This window comes from Entelurus aequoreus, linkage group LG06 (assembly GCF_033978785.1).
Source record: "Entelurus aequoreus isolate RoL-2023_Sb linkage group LG06, RoL_Eaeq_v1.1, whole genome shotgun sequence".
Lineage (NCBI taxonomy): Eukaryota > Metazoa > Chordata > Actinopteri > Syngnathiformes > Syngnathidae > Entelurus > Entelurus aequoreus.
Genome location: NC_084736.1, coordinates 74,422,692 through 74,441,841, shown reverse-complemented (window position 1 = coordinate 74,441,841; position 19,150 = coordinate 74,422,692). Strand labels below are relative to the sequence as shown.

General features: G+C 39.3%; 1 protein-coding gene across 2 annotated transcripts in view; it reads right to left on the bottom strand.

Moving 5' to 3' along the window:
• Positions 1–19,150, bottom strand: part of adam28 (ADAM metallopeptidase domain 28) — a 52,158-nt gene that overhangs the window by 31,548 nt on the left and 1,460 nt on the right. For both annotated transcript variants that reach the window (XR_009826599.1, XM_062051511.1), the window contains exons 2-10: positions 15,972–16,060; positions 10,149–10,225; positions 8,517–8,595; positions 8,310–8,386; positions 5,027–5,210; positions 4,890–4,952; positions 4,251–4,322; positions 3,942–4,111; positions 2,116–2,197 (exon numbers count right to left, since the gene is read on the bottom strand). Coding sequence is in view for 1 of the 2 variants with exons in the window: in XM_062051511.1 (XP_061907495.1) it covers positions 2,116–2,197; positions 3,942–4,111; positions 4,251–4,322; positions 4,890–4,952; positions 5,027–5,210; positions 8,310–8,386; positions 8,517–8,595; positions 10,149–10,225; positions 15,972–16,060 (893 nt within the window). In the remaining variant the exon portion in view is untranslated. The remainder of the gene's footprint in view (positions 1–2,115; positions 2,198–3,941; positions 4,112–4,250; positions 4,323–4,889; positions 4,953–5,026; positions 5,211–8,309; positions 8,387–8,516; positions 8,596–10,148; positions 10,226–15,971; positions 16,061–19,150) is intronic.

Genomic DNA, 19,150 nt, shown 5'->3' with positions numbered 1-19,150 from the left:
GAAAAAGGAGAAAAAGTGGAATCCAATGAACATCTTGTACCTAAGTTACGGTCAGAGCGAAAAAATATATGTCCTGCACTGCACACTAGTCCTTCACTCTCACGTTCCTCATCCACAAATCTTTCATCCTCGCTCAAATTAATGGAGTAATCGTCACTTTCTCGGTCCGAATCGCTCTCGCTGCATTGTAAACACTGGGGAAATGTGAGGAGCCTTTCAACCTGTGACGTCACGCTACTTCCGGTACAGGCAAGGCTTTTTTTATCAGCGACCAAAAGTTGCGAACTTTATCGTCGATGTTCTCTACTAAATCCTTTCAGCAAATATATGGCAATATTGCGAAATGATCAAGTATGACACATAGAATGGATCTGCTATCCCCGTTTAAATTTTAAAAAAATAATTTCAGTAGACCTTTAAAGGCTTGTGCACAGTATGTGTCTGCCCTGCGTTTGTCTTGCCAAAAGAAGACAAGTCGTACAGAAAATTGATGGAAGTGAACCAGTGTCATTATACAGATAGTGTTCAACTTTCAAAGTAGACTTAAGTAAAATAGCGCCTGTACTGGTAAATGAAAATGTGTATGTCTGTCTTTACATTAATAACACATTTTAATTTCAAGAGCAACGTACATTCTGTTCCAATCTACAGTGTTTTCATTGACAAACCCTCTTCCTCAGATCACCGTGTTGCAACAACAGGACATTAAAGGCCTACTGAAATGATTTTTTTAAATTTAAACGGGACTAGCAGATCCATTCTATGTGTCATACTTGATCATTTCGTGATATTGCCATATTTTTGCTGAAAGGATTTAGTAGAGAAAATCGACGATAAAGTTCGCAACTTTTGCTCGCTGATAAAAAAAAGCCTTGCCTGTACCGGAAGTAGCGTGACGTCACAGGAGCTAGGATTCCTCACAATTCCCCGTTGTTTACAATGAAGCGAGAGAGATTCGGACAGAGAAAGTGATGATTACCCCATTCATTTGAGCGAGGATGAAAGATTCGTATATGAGGAACGTTACAGTGAATGACTTGAGAGGCAGCGATGGACGTATCTTTTTTCGCTCTGACCGTAACTTAGGTACAAGCTGGCTCATTGGATTCCACACTCTCCTTTTTCTATTGTAGATCACAGATTTGTATTTTAAACCACCTCGGATACTATATCCTCTTGAAAATGAGAGTCGAGAACGCGAAATGGACATTCAGTGCCTTTTATCTCCACGACAATACATCGGCGAAATGCTTTAGCTACGAGCTAACGTGATAGCATCTTGCTTTAACTGCATATAGAAACAAAAGAAATAAACCCCTGATGGGAAGTATAGATAGAAAATCAACAATACTATTAAACCGTGGACATGTAAATACACGGTTAATGCTTTCCAGGCTGGCGAAGGTTAACAATGCTGTGCTAACGACGCCATTGAAGCTAACTTAGCAACCAGACTGCACAAAGCTATGCTAAAAACATTAGCTCTCCACCTACGCCAGCCAGCCCTCATTTGCTCATCAACACCCGTGCTCACCTGCGTTCCAGCGATCGGCAGAAGGACGAAGGACTTCACCCGATGCGTTTGGCGGCCCGGAGACGTAGGAAGTCAAGGTGAAGTCAGCGGCTAGCGTGGCTAGCGCGGCTAGCGCTCCAACAAAGTCCTCCTGGTTGTGTTGCTGTAGTCCGCTGCTAATACACTGATCCCACCTACAACTGTCTTCTTTGCAGCCTTCATTGTTCATTAAAAAAATTGCAAAAGATGTCCAGAATACTGTGGAATTATGAAATGAAAACAGAGCTTTTTGTATAGGATTCTACGGGGTACCATAACTTCAGTTACTCGGACTTCGTCACGCGCATACGTCATCATACCGCGATGTTTCAGCCGGATATTTCCCGGGAATTTTAAAATGTCACTTTATAAGTTAACCCGGCCATATTGGCATGTGTTGCAATGTTAAGATTTCATCATTGATATATAAACTATCAGACTGCGTGGTCGGTAGTAGTGGCTTTCAGTAGGCCTTTAATTGTACTTCCTCTTTGTAATTTTGGAGACATACTCAATTCAATTAAGAATTTTACACAAGCCTTGTGTACAGTACAACAACTTACCTGCACTACCCCAACAGAGTGGTCTGAACAGAGAGTCCCAATGTAAGCCAGTCCCACAGTGGCTCCTTCAAAGTCAATACCACTGAAAGAGAAATGGTACGGCTAAACAAGTATTGAATGACAAAAGCTCTGATTTCACAAGACCTGTAAATATAATTGGTTGCCTTTTGGCACAAACGTAATGCTGTGTCAAAACGTGAGCTAGCGCAGAGGAAACAAAAATGAAGTGTAGAGGTTGAGAGAGAGAGGACGTGAGAGAACACAACGGTTTGCCTGTGCTGACAGCAGTAATAATTGCATGTTAATATAGATAATAGCAAACATGCAGACACATTAATTAAAGGCCTACTGAAACCCACTACTACCGACCACGCAGTCTGATAGTTTATATATCAATGATGAAATCTTAACATTGCAACACATGCCAATACGGCCGGGTTAACTTATAAAGTGCAATTTTAAATTTCCCGCTAAACTTCCGGTTGAAAACGTCTATGTATGATGACGTATGCGCGTGACGTCACTAGTTAAACGCAAGTATTCGGACACCATTGAATCCAATACAAAAAAGCTCTGTTTTCATCTCAAAATTCCACAGTATTCTGGACATCTGTGTTGGTGAATCTTTTGCAATTTGTTTAATGAACAATGAAGACTGCAAAGAAGAAAGTTGTAGGTGGGATCGGTGTATTAGCGGCTGGCTGTAGCAACACAACTAGGAGGACTTTGACTTGGATAGCAGACGCGCTAGCCGACGCTAGCCGCTGACCGTACGGATGATCGGGTGAAGTCCTTCGTCCTTCCGTCGATCGCTGGAACGCAGGTGAGCACGGGTGTTGATGAGCAGATGAGGGCTGGCTGGCGTAGGTGGATAGCTAATGTTTTTAGCATATCTCTGTGAGGTCCGGTTGCTAAGATAGCTTCAATGGCGTCGTTAGCAACAGCAATGTTAACCTTCGCCAGGCTGGAAAGCATTAACCGTGTAGTTACATGTCCATGGTTTAATAGTATTGTTGATCTTCTGTCCATCCTTCCAGTCAGGGATTTATTCATTTTGTTTCTATCTGCATTTGAGCCAGATGCTATCACGTTAGCTCAGTAGCTAAAGAGCTTCGCCGATGTATTGTCGTGGAGATAAAAGTCACTGTGAATGTCCATTTCGCGTTCTCGACTCTCATTTTCAAGAGGATATAGTATCCGAGGTGGTTTAAAATACAAATCCGTGATCCACAATAGAAAAAGGAGAGAGTGTGGAATCCAATGAGCCAGCTTGTACCTTAGTTAGTCAGAGCAAAAAAAGATACGTCTTGCACTGCATTCTAGTCCTTCACTCTAACGTTCCTCATCCACAAATCTTTCAGCCTCGCTCAAATTAATGGGGTAATCGTCGCTTTCTCGGTCCGAATCGCTCTAGCTGCATTGAAAACAATAGGAAAATGTGAGGAGCCTTTCAACTGTTGACGTCACGCTACTTCCGGTACAGACAAGGTTTTTTTTATCAGCGACCAAAAGTTGCAACTTTATCGTCGATGTTCTCTACTAAATCCTTTCAGCAAAAATATGGCAATATCGCGAAATGATCAAGTATGACACAGAATGGATCTGCTATCCCCGTTTAAATAAATACAAATAATTTCAGTAGGCCTTTAAGAACTCACAGTTCCCTTTTGTTTCTGATGGATTTTGCTGCTGGTTAAGGATTACTATACATTTGCAGTCTATACTGTATATTCTATGCAATACAGAGTCCAGTTGACATGTTTATCATAGCTCATGAAAGGTTCTATTAGAATTGTGCCAGTTATGCAAGTAGAAACCACTCAGACCTGATAAGATGTGCATTGTCATGTTTTTTTCTTTTGCTCAGCTCCGAATTCCGCCAATTCATGAAAGCATTGAGGTTAGCTGAAGCCGGAGGGGTGATGGAGATTAAGTCACCATTTGACCAGATCTCCAAACCAACAAGAGCAATGAATGTCCTCAGGGGCTTGTATACCTGAGAATAACAAGAGAAACTGTTCAAACGGTATTATCTATAAACCTGGGGATTATAAAGTATGAGCATTTGCAAAACAATGAAATAAAATGAAAAGATACCATTGAGGCCACTTGTTCGGATTAGCACACTCACTCACCATGTTGACAAAGTTGACAACTTCGAATATCCTCTTCCTCAGCTCTCTTAGATCCCGTTTCATCTTCACATACTGAAACCACATGTTAAATGGTACAAACCAAATGGTAAATGCGTTATACTTGCATAGCGCTTTTCTACCTTTAAGGTACTCAAGGTGTTTTGACACAATTTCAACATTCACCCATTCATACACACATTCACACTGCCATTCTCCCATCAGGAGCAAGGGTGAAGTGTCTTGCTCAAGGACACAACGGACGTGACTAGCAGAAGTTGGGGTTCGGCCGCTCTACCCTGAGCCACGCCGTCCCCGTTATCAACAATGTGCAAGGTCATACTCATCACTATGTTGCATCTGATTTGAATCATAAAATATTTATAACTATATATACACACATGTAAAACAAAAAAAAATTCATTATCGTGTAAAAGTCCATTCATTTTAGCATATCTACTTTAAATGTTAAATTAATATGTGATATAAATTCACCACATACAAATTGAAAATATGTCAAGCTTTTATTTGTCATAATTTTAATTATCATGGTTTACAGTTTTTGATATTCCAATTTTTTGAGTTTCACCCGTGTACTATATAACATGTAACATGTTAACATTCTGTCTCGCTCAATCTTACCTCACGGTTATCAGCAACAAGGAAGAGCTCAATGTATTTCTGTTGCTGAACAATAGATATACCCTGGAAGAAAATAAGTCATCAAGATGCTGTTCCGTTATACAATCCATATAATGATGTAATTAAAGCTGTCAAACCGCTGATCTGGAACGACTACGGCTTGTTGGGGGCTCAAAATCTGTGCTCCACGTAGTGTTGGTGACGCCACACACTGCAGGTGTATATTCAGTTTCATTGAACTCCATCACAGCATGATCCCCCTCATCATCACCAGAAAGGGGGTCAATCATGTACCTCTGTGCGGATGTCCGAAAATAACCTCTAAAACAGAAAAACAAATCTTAAGTTATGTTTTGGTAAAAAAAAGATAATATCTCGGTTGCTTAATACTCAAAAACAAAAAAAGAAGGTTGATTGTTATATTCCTTGAAGATTAGTAGGGGTAATGTGTTAATCATGAAGCGGTTTTAAATTCTTCATGACCTTTTGGACAATTGCATGTGTTTAAATGTATGTAATTAGAAGATTTTGTCCGTGCCTCAATAGCCAAAGCAAGATCAAACTTAAGACAAAATTGGTGTGGAAAACTTGAGAACTCTCATCTGAGCCAAAACCTCCAATCGAAATTGGAGATCAGGGATTGGCTAATACATTGCAAAAACTAAGTAAGATTAAATATCTCAAATAAGTGTGATATTTGCTTATTTTCTGTCTGATAAGATAATTCTTCTCACTAAGCAGATTTTATGTTAGTGTTTTACTTGTTTTAAGGGAGTTGGTCCTAAATGATCTCAGTAAGATATTACAGCTTGTAGCTGAGATTTTATGACCTATATTGAGTAAAACATGCTTGAAACTAGAAGATCAACTGATGCATCAACACTCACAAGTATAAAACTATTTTTAAAGTAATAATTTCCTACTTCAAGCATGAAAGAAAAAATCATGATGCCGAGCGCATATCATTATGTCTAGATAATGGCACTAGCATACAGAATATTTTTCAACATATTGAGCAAAAAGGTCTCTTTTTTTTCTACCAAAAAAAGTGCACTTATTAGTGAGAATATACTTATTTTAAGATATTTTTGGGTTCATTGAGGTTAGCTAATTTTACTTGTTTTGGAAAGTCTTGACAAGCCAAATTTTCTAGTTATATTGGCAGATAATTTTGCTTAGTTCAAATAAAATACCCCTATTTTTTTTATTGTTTTTTAAGACTGACTTTTTGCAGTGTAGTTGCATGCAGCTCCCCTTCTAAGCATTTTTAAAAATAGTTATATTATTTCTGACTGTCTGTGTGGCCTTAAATGTCTGATTCCTGGACGAGCACAGGTAATGCCCAAAAAAAGATGAGACAAACGTCTGCATGAGAGAGACCTCAGCTTCTTGAGTGTGCGACCACAGCAGTAAGCTAACCGTTAATACATGCTCCAAAAAAACAATAGAGTTTGAGTCAATCAAACTAGAGTTTGAGCCTGTGTTCTCTTCAAAGTTTCCAAGAGGGAGTTGTTCCTTGCCTCAGTTGCAAAGTGCTTGCTAATGTGGGGTTTAGGTAGTTCTCTTTGACCTGCTCAGCAATGTTCCCTCTAATTTTTCATGTGTGTGAGCAAACGCAAAAACTCCCTGAGCATTGAGTGGAGACCATGTGAGCAACATCAGACGTGCACACTGTGGCTACACCAGCAGCACACCTGTCCCAAACCTGATTAAATAACAAGTTAAATCTCCATCCATCCATCCATTTTCTACCGCTTGTCCCTTTCGGGGTCGCGGGGGGATGCTGGAGCCTATCTCAGCTGCATTCGGGCGGAAGGCGGTGTACACCCTGGACAAGTCCCCACCTCACCGCAGGGCCAACACAGATAGACAGACAACATTCTCTTATTATTATAATCAAATGACAGCAGTCATTTCCATGAGGTTATTTTCCAATATAAGTGCTTAGGCCCACTTACAATGACAATAACAAAAAATATTGTTTTTCATGAACTGTGTACTTGTATTGTTTGTCTGGGTGGAGGTCCTGCTTTGGAAATAATGTGTATCCCTTTCAGACATTGCATTTAGTTCCCACTAAAACATTCACATGTTGCACAATGAGATGTAAGCAGGGGATCATGTGTACATTCCTGCAACTTCCTGTTTGTAAAAAATATATTTTTATTAGTATTTATTTAATATACTAACAGCATTTCATGATTAATATTTATAAATTAAGATTCCTAATAAATGACACTAGAATAAGCACACATTTGTTTGGTAAATCATAGTGTAACGACCTGGAATTACACTTTATGTGTGGTGTTGGAGTTGTCTGACTTTTTGTGTGGCTGTAAACGCATCACTGGCTAAGTGCCATATGTGCATGTGTTGGCGCAAGTGAGAAAGAGCGAGCGGCTGCTCTTGATATAACAAAGTTGGTTTTGGTCTGGTTTGTACTGCAGAAAATGACCAGTTTTGCTAGATATAATTTTTTATACTAATGTTTTGGTGATGTGTTTATGGCACAATAAAGAGTTTTGCTCAGTAAAGTGATCGATGGAATTCATGTCCTCAAAGCGTCTCGAGCGACGTTACAATATTTGAACAATGATGACGAAAACTGTTTTCTCTGTCGTGTCGTGTCAAAAAATTGTTATGCGCTTATTTTTTAATTTGATTTTGTGCGTGGCATAGATTTGCCGTGCGCAGAGGATGCTTGAGCAGTGCGCAATTGCACAGGCGCGCACCTTAGAGGGAACATTGCTGCTCAGTGTATGTTTCTTGACGTAACTTCTGCTGTGAATTGGCACTATCAAAATAAAATCGGCTTGACTTGAGTTTAATTCTGCATGGATAGATTCCCTTGTACTTACTGCTAAAGACACGCTGAAAGGCATTTTCTAGAAAGTAGTGATTTATTTCAAAGAAGGCCTACATGCACACTGCACTTACGCGTATTGTTTTAACCCATCCATCCATCCATCCATTTTCTACCGCTTGTCTCTTTAGGGGTCGCGGGGGGTGCTGGAGCCTATCTCAGCTGCATTCGGGCGGAAGGCGGGGTACACCCTGGACAAGTCGCCACCTCATCGCAGGGCACAACACAGATAGACAGACAACATTCACACTCACATTCACACACTAGGGACCATTTAGTGTTGCCAATCAACCTATCCCCAGGTGCATGTCTTTGGAGGTGGGAGGAAGCCGGAGTACCCGGAGGGAACCCACGCATAACCGTAAAATAAAAATTCTCTTTTTTTTTGGCTCCGGACAAATACATTTTGTGGAAGAGAGGGAAATATTTTTTGATAAAAAGTTTGCCGTGCAAAGGTTTGTATTTTGCCATTTTTTTATGTCATTTTCACATCTCGTAGATATTTTCATTAGGACATAATTATGAAGTCTATCTACCATATGGCAGCATGCGGTTACCTGAGTCCATCACAAGTGCTGATGCTAACTGACGATTCACTGTCGTTCACAATCTTGCCATGATAGTAGCAATGATCCTGGCAAATAGAAAAGTATAAATAAACACATAAATATGAAAAAATGTGCTATTGTTATTTTTGTACTTACAAACAGTTTGTACTCAACAAGCATACTGCTTTTTTTCTACAATACATCTTAATGACTTACAATGTCCTTTGGAGCTGTGGTGGCTGGTGTTCCATCTTCTTGATAATAAGTCTCTGTGTAGTCTTTGGTGATTAAGTCACTGATGATAAAAAACAAAAACAGTTACAATGCTATGTGTCATGCATAAATAACCACCCAATTTATGGAAGTAATATGAGACAAAAATGTGTGCTGACAGTGAGCTAGTTTGATATAATTATACTGAGAAAGAAAAAAAAAGGATGTGAAACTAGTCATGTTGAAAAAAACTGTCTAAACAGTGGGTTTTACTGACATAATGATGTCAAACATTGACACCAGTTGTTGTTTCTCATACATTTTGCACATTATTAAGATTGGACTGTAACTGCAAAATGTCCCGTTAATTTTGCAGATTTGGGGGGGACAAGGGGCACAAAACTTTGATTGATTGAAACTTTTATTAGTAGATTGCGCAGTACAGTACATATTCCGTACAATTGACCACTAAATGGTAACACCAGAATAAGTTTTTCAACTTGTTTAAGTCGGGGTCTACGTAAATCAATTCATGGTACAAATAATACTAATACTAATACTAAAATACTATCAGCATAATACAGTCATCACACAAGTTAATCATCAGAGTACCGTATTTTTCGGAGTATAAGTCGCTCAGGAGTATAAGTTGCACCGGCCGAAAATGCATAATAAAGAAGGAAAAAAACATATATAAGTCGCATTGGAGTATAAGTCGCATTTTTGGGGGAAATGTATTTGATGAAACCCAACACCAAGAATAGACATTTGAAAGGCAATTTAAAATAAATAAAGAATAGTGAACAACAGGCTTAATAAGTGTACGTTATATGAGGCATAAATAACCAACTGAGAACGTGCCTGGTATGTTAACGTAACATATTATGGTAAGAGTCATTCAAATAACTATAACATATAGAACATGCTATACATTTACCAAACAATCTGTCACTCCTAATCGCTAAATCCCATGAAATCTTATACGTCTAGTCTCTTACGTGAATGAGCTAAATAATATTATTTGATATTTTACGGTAATGTGTTAATAATTTCACACATAAGTCGCTCCTGAGTATAAGTCGCACCCCCGGCCAAACTATGAAAAAAACTGCGACTTATAGTCCGAAAAATACGGTATATACATTGAATTATTTACATTGTTTACAATCCGGGAGGAAGGATGTGGAGGGGGTTAGGTTTGGTTGATATCAGCACTTCAGTCATCAACAATTGTATCATCTGAGAAATGGACATTGAAACAGTGTAGCACTGCAGCAAACACATGCAGCGCAGCCAAATGTAATGTGAGCGCTCCTCTACAATAACATTTGAGGTGTGCATGGGTACAATTAGTGCGTGTGTAAACGTGTATATGTGTGTGTAAATGTGTATGTGTGTGAATGGGGTATTGGGCTGACGAGTAATGAACACGTGCACACGTTCACGTAGTCTAGCCGACTGTACTGCAAGCAACTAATAAACTAATAAAAGTTTCAATCAATCAATCAATCAATCACATATACATTTCACAAAAGCCCTCCTCTAATATAATGGTTGAGAAATCGCTGAAATGTCACATTGAAATATTGCATCAGTACCTCCAACGTTTGGCTGTGCCTTGATTTGAGCACTTACATGTTTTTTTGCAAATGCATTTCAAGGTCTAATCCTCCAACTGTCATGGCATACTTTAGAGTCTCTGGCCTGGAGTGCTGCAGAAAATAAAGCAAAGTTATATTGCTACAAACACTTTATCATCAACACTGATACATTTTCCTCTATGATCTTATCTGCGTTGGTGTGAATGTGTGCCGTGCCATTGTCTGCTGGAACACTAAGTGCTGTGCTTTCCGGAGAGTCAACACTGGTGGACTATTATAGCTTCCTTTTGCTGTTTGACCCTACAGGAGTGAACAATGACGACAGTGTTTTTGGAAATGTTGATCTAAAATCAGAGAAGCTGGAAGCCCTCTAAAATCAGACCAATCACAGCCCTTATAGTCCCTGTCAATGTTGTGTGATTTAATACATAAAGCAATGCCATTAGAGACCCGACTTCATAAACCGAGCTTTAGGGTGTTTAGGGTCCACCTTGACAATGAGGAGTTTTCTTACTACCGTATTTTCCGTACTATAAGGCGCACCTAAAAACCTCCAATTTTGTCAAAAGCTGACAGTGCGCCTTATAATCCGGTGTGCCTTATATATGGACCAATATTGAGCCTCCAACAGGTAAAAGTTTCAATCAATCAATCAATCAATCGCAACTACGGTAAGCAGCCGCCGACTTCATTTTCCCCCCGTCCTCATTTTCCCCCGTAGAAGAAGAAGAAGCGCGCGGTGCATGCTGGGATATATGACTGCGCGAGGCGTGCCGTTTCATTTCCATTTGTTTGTTTATGTGAAGACCCCAAAATGGCTCCTATTAAGAGACACGCTTACGACGCAGAGTTTAAACTTAAGACGATCAGTCACGCAGTAGAACACGGGAATAGAGCAGCAGCGACATTGACTTGATTAATGACGACTTCGACGAGACGGAGCCGGGCATGTTGGATGTAGGGCTGCAACTAACGATTAATTTGATAATCGATACATCTGTCGATTATTACTTCGATTAATCGATTAATAATCAGATAAAAGAGACAAACTACATTTCTATCCTATCCAGTATTTTATTGGGGGAAAAAACAGCATACTGGCACCATATTTATTTTGATTATTGTTTCTCAGCTGTTTGTAAATGTTGCAGTTTATAAATAAAGGTTTATTAAAAAAAATAAAAAAATAAAAATTAAAAACACACAAAAAAAATACCTCTGCGCATGCGCATAGCATAGCATAGATCCAACGAATCGATGACTAAATTAATCGGCAACTATTTTAATAATCGACTTTAATCGATTTAATCGATTAGTTGTTGCAGCCCTAGTTGGATAACGTATTGAGTCGCCCAACTGTTTAATTCGGACACTGAAGAAGAAGAATTCGAGGAATTCGAGGATGAGGAATAACTTCATAAAGTGAGCTTTACATGTTTATTTTGTGTGTTGTGTTGTGTGACATTAACGTTTGAGCAACGTTGAGTTATTGATATATTGTTATTGCTCTGCACTAGGGCTGCAACAACTAATCGATTAAAACCGATTATCAAAATAGTTGGCGATTAATTTAGTCATCGATTCGTTGGAACTATGCTATGCGCATGCGCGCAGGCTTTTTTTTTTTTTTCTTTCTTTTTTTTGGGTAATTTTTTGTTTTGTTTTCACTTCCGTGATCTGCAATTCTGTGTCAAAACAACAGAATACACAACATCATGGCAATCTCTGGAGGTGGGAATAATGGCTGGATGTACCATCTCCCCTCTAGCCTTCACCATGGCAATGGAAGTGATAATTCGAGCTTCCAAATGGGTTGTGGGTGGAGAACGTCTGAAAGGGGGACAGCGTCTACCTCCCATCCGTGCCTACATGGACGACATGACCACCTTGACCTCAACCATTGCATGCACTAAACATCTGCTGGGAAAGCTTCATGCCAACATTTCATGGGCACGGATGAAGTTTAAACCCAGCAAGTCCAGGAGCATATCTATCGTCAAGGGGAAACTCACGGACCAGAGGTTCTACATCGAGGATACTCCCATTCCGTTGGTGTCAGAGCTGCCAGTCAAGAGTCTAGGGCGATTGTACAACGCAAGTCTCAAAGACTCGGACCAGAGCAATCAGCTGAGGGAAGAAACCATCAAAGGCCTTGCCCGCATTGACAAGACCTTACTTCCTGGCAAGTTGAAACTGTGGTGCCTACAGTTTGGATTGCTCCCCCGTTTGATGTGGCCACTAACGGTCTATGAGATCCCCATGTCCAAAGTCGAGAAGCTGGAGAGAACAGTCAGTGCATACATCAAGAAGTGGCTTGGCCTTCCACGGTGCCTCAGTAACATCGGCCTATATGGTCATGGTGCCCTGGAACTGCCCATCTTTAGCCTCACGGAGGAGTTTAAATGCACCAAGGTGAGGCTGAGCATGACACTGACTGAGTCTCAAGATGAGGTGATCCGAGCGGTTGCTCCCAGACTGACAACCGGGAGGAAATGGATCCCATCTGAGGCCGTACAACAAGCCAAATCTGCTCTCAGGCATGGAGACATAGTGGGACAAGTGCAGCACGGAAGAGGTGGGTTTGGACTTGGGGCTAGTCGACCCACATGGCACAAAGCAACATCAGCCCAGAGGAGAAAGCTGGTGGTTGATCAGGTTCGACAACAAGAGGAGGCAGACAGATGTGCAACAGCAGTGGCACAGTCCAAACAGGGACAGTGGACTAGCTGGGAAAACCTGGAGCATCGTAAGCTCACATGGAAGGATCTTTGGGAAATGGAAGGGAGCCAAATCAGCTTCATCATCAGAGCCACCTACGATGTTCTTCCCACACCCAAGAACTTAAACCAATGGTTTGGAGAAGATCCTTCTTGTGCACTCTGTCAAACCCCTGCAACACTCCGTCACATCCTCACTGGCTGCAAAATCAGTTTGTCTCAAGGCCGCTACACCTGGAGGCACAACCAGGTCTTGAGACAGCTGGCGATCACCCTGGAGGAAAAGAGAAATAACAACAAGGCCCTCCCTCCCCCAATCCCTAGTCACTCAATCACCACTCAGTTTGTAAGAGCAGGACAACTCCCACCAAAACCATCTGCAAGAGTGGAGGCAACCCTTCTGGACTCTGCCCGGGACTGGAAAATGCAGGTTGACTTGGACCACAAACTCATCTTCCCGCCTGAAATCATTACAACCAGCTTCAGGCCGGACCTGGTCTTGTGGTCAACCTCCCAGAAGACTGTGTTCATTGTTGAACTAACTGTACCATGGGAAGCAGCAGTTGGTGAAGCATATGAGCGCAAACAACTGAGGTATGCGGACATAGCAGCCGAGGCAGAGCAGCGCGGCTGGCGTGCCCGAGTGCTTCCAGTTGAAGTCGGGTGCAGAGGCTTCGTTGCTACGTCCACAACCAAGCTCCTCAAAGGAATGGGATTGAGAGGTCAGGCCTTCCGGCGGGCTGTCAAATCGCTGTCGGATGCTGCTGAACAAAGTAGCAGATGGATATGGTTCAAGAGAAAGGACCCAAACTGGGCTGCTAAATGACATCTAGGGGTAAAGGCAGAGGGGGGCACACCTGGGACGCCAGATGTCGCCGTTGAGCCCTCCGGAGGTGTCGTGGGCCTATCAACGAAACACCAGTGAAGGAGGGTGCCCACCTGAAGACCCCAGTGAAGCTTTTTCCCCTAACCCCCCACACCCCACTCAACACTAACTGCTGATTAATCTGAGGGATTGTACTATCTAGTCCTATGAGCTCAACTAATTTATAAACCTTTATTTATAAACTGCAACATTTACAGCTGAGAAACAATAATCAAAATAAGTACAAAAACAGTACAAAACAGCGCCAGGGCGGCGCTGAGGCTACGTCTCATGAGGTGGCGTAAGCTAGCCAATGATGTGGTCATGTGCAGCTCACGTGACGACGCCGTCTCCTTTGCTTGAAACATTTGAAAAATGGCGCAGGAAAACACTACCGATAGTTTAGCGGAGAAACATCTTGAGGTTATTGCTTCAATGGAGAAAAGTGTACGACCTAAGTCGTCAAAAGTGTGGGAACACTTCACTTTAAAGACTTCAAAGAAGACCGTTTCCTGCAAAATGGCACGGAAGTACAACATTGCTTCAGGAGCACCTGAAGAAGAAAACATGTTGGAGCCATGGATGAAGGGAACTCATGGTACGTAACTTTTTAAGTCCATAGTGGCAACAAGCATTCATGAGTTCAGCTTTTTTGTGAGTAACGTTAACGTTATGCCTTTGTTGCAACGCGGGGCTGATAATGTGTCTCCGGCACATTTGACTCCATTTTGAGAGAGAAAACGCACGGTTACCAATTTGGAAATAAACGTAACGGACAGAAATATCTCAGGTTGGTTTCATAATGGATCAATGTAGCCGGGCCGATAAAGCTATATAAATCTATTTAGATTTGAGTGACGCTTTAGTATAACTAAACGTTATGAAGGTGCTGGAATATTTCATGCTATTATTCAGAGGCAGCCTAAAATGAATCCTTTATTATTCACAACAGAAACGTGTACAATATCTGATTCAGTTCTGATCTGATGAGTTACATTTCTGTGTTATTATTGGTGTATGCTGCACCCCCAATGTCCACAACATGGTGCCAGTATGCTTGTTTTTTTCAATAAAATACTGGAAAGGATAGAAATGTAGTTTGTCTCTTTTATCCGATTATTAATCGATTAATCGAAGTAATCAACAAATTAATCGATTATCTAATTAATCGTTAGTTGCAGCCCTACTCTGCACTATTTCGAGTGTTACTATATTGTGATTGCACTAACGTTTGATTTACCGTAACAGTATCAGTTTTTTACGTGTTTATTGAATCAGGAAAAAGTTCCCCTCCACTATGTGATATAAATGTTGCACTACATGTTATACCTTGCTGTTGTTAAAAGATAAACAAAACACCACGTCACTGACTTTACCTCTGGGAAAATAATAAAACAGCTGTTTATTCATTTTGGGAGTGAACAGAGTTGTCAGAACGCTGGTTTGTAATCTATTAATAAAGTTTGACTGACCCATCTGACTGCTTTGTTGACATTCCCTTTAGCGCAGCTCCATCTAATGGATGCATAACGTAACCCCAGCCTCTACTGTAGCGTCTATTCTATGCGCCTTATAATGCGGTGCGCCTTATATATGAACAAAGTTTTAAAATATGGCATTCATTGAAGGTGTGCCTTATAATCCGGTGCGCCTTATAGTGCGGAAAATACGGTACTTTAGATTGCGATAGTGATGGACATGTCTGTCCTGTGTTTTTTTTTTTTTTAAACCGTACTTTCTCCATGTAGCAAGTGTCAGCGAGAGCTTAGAAGTATTCGTTCTTCCACGTGACTACAGTATATCCTCTGTGAGGCCAACTGAAAGTTGTGCTCCATGAGTCTGAGTCTTTCCTCACTGCAAACATACAACAAACATAACTTGGTCAGCCAGGACCTTGCAGCTGCTTTTGGACTCCTACCACATAGCTCTCAGCAAGGCACTTCATCTTTACCCCAGATATACACAATCGATTTGGGGTTTTCCAAAGTTGGCACAGAGAATTCTGCGAGCACAGCTCTGGTGAGCAGGACTCCATATCTACTGTGTCTCTCAGGATTCACCTGAAGTTTTGTTTCATGCATCCATGTTACTTTTAACTTGTGCCTGCAGGGTGTGTCCATTATCCCATTCTGCCATTAAAATCATAGCAACCAAGCCTTTTGCATAAGTCTTCTAAATTGCATTTGCCTCAGGATGAATAATTTTTTTTTCACTCGACAAGTATAACTGCTAAAATTACACCACTAATCAGAGCCTAAAAAATAGAATTGCTTACCTCTGTGTGTCGTCTTTGGACGGAGTGAAGTCTAATAGGTCTAACAATCTCATAGTTCTTCCCCTCTCCAAAGACAGGAGCATGGCTGTCTGTGGAAATAGATTACTGTTGTTAATATTTCGTTTGTCAACTTATATAACCCAATTAGTCAGTCAAAACTCATGTATTACATTCTGGAGGGAATTCCCGTACATCCATCCATTTTCTACCGCTTATTCCCTTCGGGGTCGCGGGGGGCGCTGGAGCCTATCTCAGCTACAATCGGGCGGAAGACGGGGTACACCCTGGACAAAGTCGCCACCTCATCGCAGGGCCAACACAGATAATAGGGCTGCGAATCTTTGGGTGTCCCACGATTCGATTCAATATCGATTCTTGGGGTCACGATTCGATTCTAAATAGATTTTTTCCGATTCAACGCAATTCTCGATTCAAAAACGATATTTTCCCGATTCAAAACGATTCTCTATTCATTCAATACATAGGATTTCAGCAGGATCTACCCCAGTCCGCTGTCATGCAAGCAGAGTAGTAGATTTTTGTAAAAAGCTTTTATAATTGTAAAGGACAATGTTTTATCAACTGATTGCAATAATGTAAATTTGTTTTAACTATTAAATGAACCAAAAAATATGACTTATTTTATCTTTGTGAAAATATTGGACACAGTGTGTTGTCAAGCTTATGAGATGCGATGCAAGTGTAAGCCACTGTGACACTTGTTAATTTATTTTTATTTTTATAAATGTCTAATGATAATGTCAATGAGGGATTTTTAATCACTGCTATTTTGAAATTGTAACTAATATTTTCAAATTAATCAGTCCAACAAAACAATACACAGCAATACCATAACAATGCAATCCAATTCCAAAACCAAACCCGACCCAGCAACACTCAGAACTGCAATAAACAGAGCAATTGAGAGGAGACACAAACACGACACAGAACAACCAAAAGTAGTGAAACAAAAATGAATATTATCAACAACAGTATCAATATTAGTTACAATTTCAACATAGCAGTGATTAAAAATCCCTCATTGACATTATCATTAGACATTTATAAAAAAAAAAAAATTAACACAGAAAATAGTGTCAAAGCACTTTGAGTTCCTTAAAAAAAGGTAGAAAAGCGCTATACAAGTACGACCCATTTACATTTTCCATAAATGCTAGTGCCATTATCTTGACATAATGATATGCATCATGATTTTTTTTTTCATGCTTGAAATAAGAAGTTATTACTTTAAAAAAGCAGTTTTATACTTGTGAGTGTTAATGACACAGCTTTGCATCAGTTGATATTCTAGTTTCAAGCATGTTTTACTCAATATAGGTCATAACATCTCAGCAACAAGCTGTAATATCTTACTGAGATCATTTAGGACCAAAACACTTACAACAGGGGTCACCAAACTTTTTGAAACCAAGAGCTACTTCTTGGGTACTGATTAATGTGAAGGGCTACCAGTTTGATACACACTTAAATAAATTGCCAGAAATAGCCAATTTGCTCAATTGACCTTTAACTCTATGTTATTATTAATAATTAATGATATTTACACTTCATTGAACGGTTTAAAAGAGGAGAAAACACGAAAAAAATGACAATTAAATTTTGAAACATAGTTTATCTTCAATTTCGACTCTTTAAAATTCAAAATTCAACCGAAAAAAAGAAGAGAAAAACTAGCTAATTCGAATCTTTTTGAAAAAATTTAAAAAATAATTTATGGAATATCATTAGTAGGGCTGCAACAACTAATCGATTAAAATCGATTATAAAAATAGTTGCCGATTAATTTAGTCATCGATTCGTTGGATCTATGCGATGCGCATGCGCAGAGGCTTTTAAAAAAAAAAAAAAAAAAAAAAAAAAAAAAAAAAAATTTAAATAAACCTTTATTTATAAACTGCAACATGTACAAACAGCTGAGAAACAATAATCAAAATAAGTATGGTGCGAGTATGCTGTTTTTTTCCCAATAAAATACTGGAAAGGATAGAAATGTAGTTTGTCTGTTTTATCCGATTATTAATCGATTAATCGAAGTAATAATCGACAGATTAATCGATTATCAAATTAATCGTTAGTTGCAGCCCTAATCATTAGTAATTTTTCCTGATTAAGATTAATTTTAGAATTTTGATAACATGTTTTAAATAATTTAAAATCCAATCTGCACTTTGTTAGAATATATAACAAATTGGACCAAGCTATATTTCTAACAAAGACAAATCTTTATTTCTTCTAGATTTTCCAGAACAAAAATTTTAAAAGAAATTCAAAAGACTTTGAAATAAGATTTACATTTGATTCTACAGATTTTCTAGCTTTGCCAGAATATTTTTTTTGAATTTTAATCATAATAAGTTTGAAGAAATATTTCACAAATATTCTTCGTCAAAAAAACAGAAGCTAAAATGAAAAATTTAATTAAAATGTATTTATTATTCTTTACAATAAAAAAGATAAACTTACTTGAACATCGATTTAAATTGTCAGGAAAGAAGAGGAAGGAATTTAAAAGGTAAAAAAGGTATATGTGTTTAAAAATCCTAAAATCATTTTTAAGGTTGTATTTTTTTCTCTAAAAGTGTCTTTCTGAAAGTTATTAGAAGTAAAGTAAAAAAATAAATGAAATTATTTAAACAAGTGAAGACCAAGTCTTTAAAATATTTTCTTGGATTTTCAAGTTCTATTTGAGTTTTGTCTCTCTTAGAATTAAAAATGTCGGGCAAAGCAAGACCAGCTTGCTAGTAAATAAATACAATTTAAAAAATAGAGGCAGCTCACTGCTGCTATTTGAGCTATTTTTAGAACAGGCCAGCGGGCTACTCATCTGGTCCTTACGGGCTCCCTGATGCCCGCGGGCACTGTTGGTGACCCCCGACTTAAAACAAGTAAAACACTCTAACATAAAATGTGCTTAGTGAGAAGAATTCTCTTATCAGACAGAAAATAAGCAAATATCACCCTTATTTGAGATATTTTTTCTTACTTAGATTTCAGTTTTTGCAATGTGGCGTTTGAAGTACTTTGAATAACGTAAAAGAGAGTTTACAAACAACGTCCATTAGTGAGAAGAATTCTCTTATCAGACAGAAAATAAGCAAATATCACCCTTATTTGAGATATTTTTTCTTACTTAGATTTCAGTTTTTGCAATGTGGCGT